The following is a 9593-nucleotide window of genomic DNA, read 5'->3' on the forward strand; positions in this document are numbered from 1 at the left end:
TTTTCAAAACAAAGTTTCATTAGTTTCGAAAGGAAAATTTATCCCTAATTACTTTTATTTCCTGACTTATGATTTAATCTCGATCATTCTTATTTTCTAATTTATGGTTCATCCTAGTCATTTTTATTTTTTGATTTATAGTTTAATTTCGATCATTGTTGTTTCTCGACTTATGATTCAATCCCAATCATTCTTTATTTCTTGACTTGCGGTTTAATCTCAATCGTTACTTATTTCCTGACTTATGGCTTAGTCTCAGTTGTTCCTTATTTTTAAACTTACGACTCAGTCTCAGTAATTTTCATTTTTATTTCTTAACTTATGGTTCAGTCCCAATCGTTTTTTTATTTTCCTGACTTGTAATTCAGTTTCAGTCATCCTTGTTTCCTGACTTATGGTTCAATCTCAATTATTTTTATTTTTCAACTTGCGACTCAGTCCCAGTTATTTTTTTATTTTTCAGCTTGTGGTTCAATCCTGATTATCTTTATTTTTTAACTTGTGGTCCAATTTTAGTCATTTTTATTTTTCGACTTGTGACTTAATCTCGAATTTTTTATTTATTTTTTGAGTTGTGGTTCAATCCCAGTTATTCATTTTTCTTGACTTGTGATTCAATCCTGGTCATTTGTATTTTTTTTTAAATTACAACTTAATCCTAATCATCTTTATTTTCGATTCATGGCTCAGTCCCAATCATTGTTGTTCTTTAAATTGTGCGCCAATCTTAAAAACAAACAAAAAAAATCACCTTAAAAAGTATTATATAAATAAAATTATTGTCTATGTATTTGTATTATTCTTAATCCTTATAAATATATAAATAGGGGTAGCTATAGACATCTGATTTTGTTTAGGTATTTTATTATTCTAATTTAATCCCAATATACGATCCATTTTAAATGTGTCAATATGAAATTCATGTGGGCCCTCAAATGAAGCCCATTGTATAGGCCAAATGATACCTAAAATAGCTTAATAAAGGCCCATTCCTTAAAGTCCATTTATGGCCCTTCGTTGGCTATTAAACAAAAATAAAATAAAAATTAAATTAAAAATAAAAAATAATATAATAGTAAATATAATAATAATAATAATAAATAAATAAATAAAAGTATATATGAAAAATAAAACTTGGTCCAAAATAAATGGGAGCCTAAATGAAATAAAAGAAGTTTAAAATAGCCCATATGGCTTACACCCAAACAAAGCCTGTAATATAAAATATAAAAGCCCGAATGGGCTATAAGCATGGCTAAAAAAAACAAGCATGCATGAAAATGATGTAAAATGCCAACTAATAAAGAGCTAATGTAGGACGTACAAAAAATAACTATAAGTTGATGGGCAGCTTTAAGTGGCCAGTTACTAAAAAGAAAAGAAGATACCAAGAGAAAAAAAAAGGGATAGTAAATACTAGAGGGGGAATAGCAGAAAATAAAAACCAAAAAAAGAATAAGAGCAAAAAAAAGGCTAGCACCAGCAAAGACAGGCATGCAGAAAATGTAAAAAACTATAAGGGAGAAAGCAAAAACCAATCAAAAGCAAGAAAAAAGAAAGAAAAAACCTAGAAGTAATAGCCAAAAAAAGAGGTTGGAAACGAAAAAGCAGAAAGCAAAAAAAAAGAAGCAAAACATGAAAGGAAACCAAAAAAGGAACAGTACAAAAGAAAGCAACAACAAAAACAACTAGTAGCAAAGAAGTAAAAGGCACGAGCAAAAGGAGAAGAAACAATCGACAGCAAAGAAAATAAACAAAAAAATGTACCCGAAAAACTAAAAAATATAGAAGCAACGTAGCAAAAAGCCATGCGACAAATGACAGAATAAAAAAACGTAAACCGACTATAGTAGGAAGCAAATAAAAAAAAACAAATACAAAATGGGGTAGCAAATGTTCGTGAAAAACATAAAAACAGAAAAAGGAAAAAAAACTAGTAACAAAACGAAGAAAGGTACACTTTATGTTTTGTAAATTTGTTTTTATTCTATGTTACTTACATACTGCTACATTTCTTCTTTTTTCTTATGTGAAATTAAATGTTACTTGAAAAGATGATTTGATTGGAAGTCTCAAGCTAAGGATGATCTTCTTTTACTGTCATATAAGCTTGGTGCATTACTTATGTTTATGGTTTTATGGTTTTAACAAAAGTTTACAGCTGAAAACAAAAATCCAAAATAGTGGCTTCTCTTGTTTGCTACTCTTGCACGCGTATGGTTAGGTGAAGCTTAAAGTTTCACTTGTTCGCTATATATATATATATATATATATATATAAAGCTTAACGTTTTGTTATTCTTATTTATGGTTTTGGGTTAGGTTCACACATTTTTGTAAAAAGGTGGTTTAATCACTTTTCTATGTTTTCAGCTTTAGGAAAATTAAAGATATAATAGACATTAAACATAAAAAAAAAAAAGAGAGAAGAGGTTAGTATGGAAAAGCTAGGAACGGGTTTGGCTTTGTATTTTTTTGGGCATGGGGTTGTTGATTAAAAGGATAATAATAATAATAATAATAATAATAATAATAATAATAAGTTAACAAAAAAAATTTTTTAAATAATTAAATATTAAAAGTAAGAATTGAAAGTTTTTTTTAAATTTTTGGTTAAATGTTAGAAGGAATAAAAAATGTGTTTTTTAAAAAACTAATAATAATATAGTTCCACCTAAATGTAGGGAAATAATTAAATAATTAAATAATAATAATAAAATAAATAAATAAATAACAATAATAATAAATATTTATATAAAAAGAAAATATTTGAAAGATATGGAAATTAATTTTTGGAAATCATAAAAAAAACAAACTTGCTTTAAAGAATCTGCCTAGATGTTGAGATTTTTTAAAAAGGCTCGTAAATGAAACCCTAAAATCAAAACTCCAAGTTAAAACCCAAAATCCTAAACCCTAGGTGGAACCCGAATCCCTAAGCCTTTAAAACCCTAAATTAAACATTGTAACCCTAAATCTATCCAAAATCCCAAAATCATCTTAAATTTTTAAAGATTTGTATGAAAATCTTTTATGAAATAATTTGTTTTCGAATGCTATTTAAATGAGGTATTTAAGAAATTTTATTTCATTAAAAATTTTTCATATAATTCTGTAATTAAAATAATAATAAAATTAAATAATAAATAATAAAATGAGATTTTAAATATAAATAATCACATTTAAACTCTGTCTATAGGTTAGAGAGTTTATGTGATTTCTTTATATTTAAAAATTCAATTCCTAAAATTCACATTTTATTATCATTTACATGTATCTCATTTTTAGATTAATGTTTACACTTATTATATATATATGTTTATCTTAATTATTGATATTTAATATTAATTATATCATTCTTCGTTTTATTGCATAAAAAGTTCTTTGAAAAGTTAGTTTTAAATATAAATAAATAGAATAAATTTTAAATAATATTATCATTTTTAAAAATAAATAAATAGAATAAATTTTAAATAATATTATCATTTTCAAAGAATATTAATTTTATTTCTAAGAAAATGTTTTAGTAAATCTTAAACGAAAAGACTTATATTTGAGTTCTGCCCATATGTTAGAAAATTATAAAATATTTATTTAATCTAAAAATTTTTATAATATTCTTAAATAAAGAGTTTTATCTAATTTTCTTTCTAAAAAATAAAGGAAATTATAATTACATTTCATATAAAAACTAATTTTGTCTAAAATTATAAATAATGCATGATTAATTGTTATCAATTTTGTGGCATTATAAGAGTATTAATTCTTCCTCACACGTAAACGATTTTCAAACTTAATCGTGTCTTTGAAAACTAAAATTATATTTTTAATAAACTTTAAATTTATTTTATTGTTTATTAAAAATATAAAATTTTTAGATAATTAATCATATCTTAAAAAAATTAATAACGTTTTTAAATTTTTATATTTAGCTATCGAGTTTCCGGTGATACATTTTCAGCTTCATATTGGAACAAATTTAAAAGTAACAGGCTTACATCATCGAACAGTGGTGTGGGTCATGAGAAATTCATTGAAGGGACATCAATCAATGTGTAACATTTAAATCAGGATTCACTCCTGTTGCAATGAAATGGTGCGAGTAATTCAAAAGGCTCTCCGGTTTGACTGGATTTTCTGTCTGCTTTAATGTCATATTATGTTCACCTGTAATAGAAATTGCCTTCTTTTGTACACTCGCAAACCATTTTTGTAATTTGATTAACCAGACTTCCATAGTCGAAAGCAGATTTTGAATCTAACAAAGTGAAATCATTCGCAATGCTGCTTCTATCATAGAGCTCAAGAAATATAATCAAGCTAACAACAAGTCAAAGAACCATTGATTCTAAAAGCATAGATGGTAGATATGAACAGCAAGAAAGAAGCTATTACTGTAAATTTAGAATCTCAGACGGTAGATACATTCCATTTCAAATGAAAAAAAGCATCGAAAGTAACAAATGACAAACCAAATTACATTCAGTATGAAAAGGCAGAGAAAATAAAGCTATAATAGAATGAAGTTGAGAAACTTCATGATTTTGTTTTGCCGCATGTGCACAACAGCGTCCTATAACAGAAATATATCAAGGGAACTGGAATTTCATGTAATCCTGCCTTCCAGATGGAGGACTTATAGACACCCAAAGCAAGGAAATAATGATGGAGAGCAAACCAGACCACACAAAAATAATGGTTGGTACTTTTCCCCTTCTTCCCATCAAACCCTTTGCAAACGGATAGAGATGGCAGAGGACCCAGAAGCTGAAGAACACCCCTCCGAGAAGTTTGCTCCATTGTGGAAATGGGCTGTACAAGGCTCTTGCTACACCCACTGCGATTGCAATCGAGTTTACCATCATAATTGTGATTGGAGGAACCATTAGGAAGCTCCATTTCACAACATATAGCTCAGCAAATTCATCATCTCCATCGTCTGGGGTGGCAGATTTGGAAGTTAATGTAAATGAGATGTCAACTCCTGCTATAACCTTTAGGAGTCCTTGTAGCACAGCTGCAGGATGGGCACTGGTTCCACCAATCAACCAAAACTGTTCGTTTCGCCACCAATCATGAAGAGTGATTCCTGACCATTTGATTTCAAGGATAGTAAGCAGGCATAATGTGATTGTGATGGCTAACAAGAATATCAGGAAGGTCACACTGAGGGATTGCACTATGAACTGCCCAGAGAATAGAGAAACTGCAGGTAGAATGCAGTAGGCTAGGAGAAACATAGAAGTGAAAGGGTACAGCCCCACATTGAAATATGCTACTCTTTGCAAGAATTTCATTCGACGACAAGCAAATAGTGCATTGTTCTTTGAAAAGAATATCTCCACAGAACCAGTTGCCCAGCGAAGGACTTGGTGCAGCCTGTCTGTTAAATTGATTGGAGCAGTCCCCCTGAATGCATCCCTCTTGGTTACACAGTACACTGATCTCCATCCACGATTGTGCATTCTATACCCTGTCACCACATCTTCTGTGACGGAGCCATATATCCATCCTACTCGTTTTCCCCACTCGGTTTTATCCTCGTAGAAGCAAGAGATAACACTTATTGCCTCTGCAACAGTTGCAGCATCCAAAGGCTCACGTGGCACTGCAAGAGAACCTGCTGGTCTGCCTTGGTTTCCCTTCCCTTGCAAGTCCTGAAGCAGCCTTCCTTGGTATTCGGCAACTGGGATTGATGCTGCCAGAGAAGTAGAATTCCCAAACCTTTTAGGAAAAAGCAAAGATTCAATATCTGCATCATCATCATCATCATAATCATAGTGTTCCATGTTAATGGATACTGTCTCATCTTCTGCTTTCTTTGTAACCTTTGATTTCCTTAAAAGTAACTTGATTTTCCTTCTACCAAACCACCCATGATGTTCAGAGGCTCTAGGAGGACTAAACCCGTAGAGAGCAGTTCTCCTGAAAATGCAGCCTGTACCTACATACATTGGACCCTGTAGACCATCAAGAGCTCTCATGCTCACATCAAAGAACACTATATTATGATTTGCATATCGGTCATTCGGGTCAATCCCCTCAAACCTTTGTGGGAATTGAACATAACAAATCCTGTCACCACCTCTGTCAAGCATAAAGCACATTCCTTCCCTCAGGGCCAAAGAATTGTAAATGTAGTGATCACAGTCAAGATTGAGGATGAATGGCCCATTTGACATGATAGCACTGGTCCGAACCAGAGCATTCATGGCTCCAGCTTTCTTGTTGTGATCATAACCTGGCCGTTTCTCACGAGAGACATAAACCAGCATAGGCAACCTAGTATCGACTTCTGTTGTGTCAATCAATTTATCTCCATCTGCTTCTGCACCATAAACCGGTTCTGCATTTGGTGGAGCAAGCATTGCCTGCAGAGAAGAATAAATTTTAGCATTTAAAAATCACAAAAATACAAAAACCAATAATTCCACTATTTCCATTCTGAAATATACCTGAATAATCCCAGCATGATCTCCTTTTGAATGGTCTGCCTCTGCAGAAGCCCATGTTCCAGGCCAGTGAGAGCCATCTGACATCCAAGTAGCCTTGGGAAGTTTAAGAGGGTCTGAAACATTGCCTCCCATCTCCATGTGTTTCTTCTTTGCACGAAGCTCTTCATGGGTATTGTATGCATCTGACCTCCTCCTAATCGAGTCTGGCAATGAGTTAATCCTCACCTTGAATTCATCATACTCCCTCTTCACCTTCCTCCTCTCCCTAACAAAATCAAGTCTCACTTTATTCTTAAGAAAGTCACGCTTCTGTCCAAAATATGCTTCAGGATTTCGAGGTTCTATGTTATGTTTGTGGCAAAAAGGAACCCAAATTCTGGCAAAGCTAGCAGTCTCCGCTAAAGCTTCAAATGTCAGAAGAGATCCACCATCATCGGAAAGATAACAAGCAAGTTTTTCTACAGGATAGTCAACGGCGAGGATTGAAAGGATAGTGTTTGCTGTGACAAGAGGGGGTTCCTTTTCAGGGTCAGCCGTGGAAACAAAAACATCAATGCCCGGAAGGTCTGATCTTCCTTTTGGGTTACGAAGGTTTGGAGACTCAAAACGCTCCTGAAGAACAGAGAGGTCAGTTAATCTGTTTACGGGACAGAGCTTTGGAAGCTGATCTAGAAGCCATGAAAAGGCAAACCAGAGCTCACACGTTATGGACATTCCCCATAGCCACATTGCATCACGGTTAGGGTGCCTAATCCTCCATGTAAGAAAGAAACCCAGGGCAACAAGACGTAGTATGATAAGCAGTCTGCACACAAAAAAATATAAATTCAAGATTTTGATGACTAATCTTCAACATAAGATAGCACAAATTATTGAATGTCAGTTCTCTTGACCAGAATGCAGATTTGAGACTTCTGAAACATAACTAGAGAGAGAGAGGTTGAAATCACATTGCACTTACCATCTTGTTAGAATTTCAGCATTCATGAAATCACAAAGCACATATTATTTATCTTACTTGAAATTAGTTTCTTACTCCATATTAACACACAAATGATCTACAAAGCAAGAAATATCAGTTTCATATTACAGTAACCTTACTAGAAGAGAAAACCAAAGTTACGAAATAAAGTTGATCAAGTCGAGAAAAATTAAGATAATTTAAAATTTGAAATTACCTGTATGGACTGAGAATTGCAGTAGAAACTCCAACCTTCCTAGTCAAAGGCCGCTTACTCCTCTCTCCAAAATCCGGTGGATGCTCAATCCCATTAGCACCAGATCTAACCTCATACCCATCTTTAGGCCACACAGCATTTCCATACCCATAAGTCCCTTTAGTCTCAAACAACCACCTCGTATGATCAAAATCCGGCGGATGATTCTTCCCTTTAAATGATTTCACAAGTGAAAGCCTTTTATCCAACTTGAAATCAGCCATTGAAGGCAAAGGCAAAGCCCGATCTCCAGCTTCAGACCTTACCTCATCTCCATCGTCATCACCATCACTAACATCCTTATAAGGCTCTTTACATCCAGGACAATGACCTCCACCACCTCCCACACAATCCAAGTAACAGTCTCTACAAATTTTAAATCCACATTCACATTTGCCTTGAATTGCTTTCTCATCACACCCTTTCATTCCACAAACCAAGCCTGATTTCAGTGGCTCAGGTCTTTCCAAAGAACAATCAATGACATGGCCACGAGTAACCGAATTGTAGCCCCCTGTGAAAATAGTACCCGAAATGAAACTCCTGTCAGGCTTCAGCTTCACCCCATCTTTTCCATCTTCGTTAAGGCTTGTTTGTGAGGCTGACACGGATTGGTGATCAGGAGTTGGAGGTATATGAACAGTGTAAGTTACGAATTCTGAGTTTATCTCTTCAATTGGATCGTCTTTAAACTTGGAGCAATATCTTCCTCCACTTGAAGCCCTTGTGTTTCCTCTGCTTCCGAGAGGACTAGGGGAATTTGCGTTGTTTGGTATTGAAGCACGTGGAACTGGACTAGTCAAGCCCATGCTTCTGCTCCCAGTTTGTTTCCCTCCTGGAGAAACCGTTATTGTCACTGGAGAAGATGGAGAAGAGGCCGTTTTGACCATCTTTACCATGAATTTCACTTCTCAGAAAAGGGCCAAAAACCCTCAAATTTTGAAGGAATATTAGAAAGAGAAACACGTAAATGAAGAAAACTCAGAAGAAAAAAACTGAAACAATCTAAAGAAAGATGAAAATTTTTTGAATGCGGTGCATTTCTAAGCAAAGGTTGCATTTGAATTTTAAGTGAGGAATTTTAGCGTTTATATTAACGGCCGAGTAAATTGGCCCGTAGATCTGATGGGATCGGACGGTCAATTCTAACTCGAAGAGGTTGATTTTGGTTGGGGGGGGGGGGGGGGGGTGGATGGAGGATGAAGAGAAAAGTGAATAAGTGGAGGGCTGTCCTAACTTCCAAGTTCCAACGGTCCGCTCATCTTAACGGTGCAAAATATTGGGTTCCTCGAATAAATAAGAATGCCACAATTTTTGTAGGGTCAGTCGTTCAAAATTTCTCCCCCTTATGCAAAAGAATTTCTTGGCATCCTGGATTCCGTTGGAGTAATAGTAAAATGAAATTATTTTGAAACCATATCCTAAAATAAAAGCCTACCACTCTTTGTCTTAAATGAATTTTTTTGTTCTATGATATTAAGGTTTATTTGATAGTCGATAAGATTATTTTTATAAAATTAAAAAAAAAACTGAAAAGAAATTAATTGTTATAGTGATGATTTAAAAATAATATTAAATAATTACATAATCGCTTTTTTTTTAAGATTTATTGATCCACTCAAATTTTAAAACAAATATAATTATATATATTTAAAATAATAAATTTATGTAATTTTCTTATATTGATCCCACTCAAATTCATTAAAAACTTAAACAAATAAAATTTTCCACATATTAATATTTAGATTTCAAATAAGGCAAAAGTTTTTACATTTGTTTATAAATGTAATCATATATTAAGCACATATAGTAATACTTAAATACTTTTTAGAACTTTACTACATATCAAAAATAAATCATCCATATTTTATCGCACAAAATTAAGAATATTAATTTTTATTTTATTATAATTAGCTCATATT

General features: G+C 33.0%; 1 protein-coding gene across 1 annotated transcript; it reads right to left on the reverse strand.

The window, feature by feature from the left end:
- Window positions 1-4369: 4369 nt before the first annotated feature.
- Window positions 4370-8919, reverse strand: LOC111283976 (cellulose synthase-like protein D5). Its single transcript, XM_022872680.2, has 3 exons — window positions 7633-8919; window positions 6455-7259; window positions 4370-6370 (listed from the first exon to the last, which is right to left on the reverse strand). Exons 1-3 carry the CDS (start codon window positions 8568-8570, stop codon window positions 4589-4591), a joined length of 3525 nt encoding a protein of 1174 aa, XP_022728415.1. The 5' UTR covers window positions 8571-8919; the 3' UTR covers window positions 4370-4588.
- Between the last annotated feature and the right edge of the window lie 674 nt (window positions 8920-9593).

Source organism: Durio zibethinus, chromosome 3 (assembly GCF_047325235.1).
Source record: "Durio zibethinus cultivar Kanyao isolate XHJ-2024 chromosome 3, ASM4732523v1, whole genome shotgun sequence".
NCBI lineage: Eukaryota > Viridiplantae > Streptophyta > Magnoliopsida > Malvales > Malvaceae > Durio > Durio zibethinus.

What these genes read in the sequence shown, in the direction of transcription:
- LOC111283976 (XM_022872680.2), bottom strand. Translation starts at nt 8,570, where the DNA reads ATGGTAAAGATGGTCAAAACGGCCTCTTCTCCATCTTCTCCAGTGACA. An exon ending in GCAATTCTCAGTCCATACAG is followed by an intron (nt 7,260 to 7,632) that starts GTAATTTCAAAT and finishes TTTTGTGTGCAG; the next exon opens with ACTGCTTATCATACTACGTC. An exon ending in ATCATGCTGGGATTATTCAG is followed by an intron (nt 6,371 to 6,454) that starts GTATATTTCAGA and finishes TCTTCTCTGCAG; the next exon opens with GCAATGCTTGCTCCACCAAA.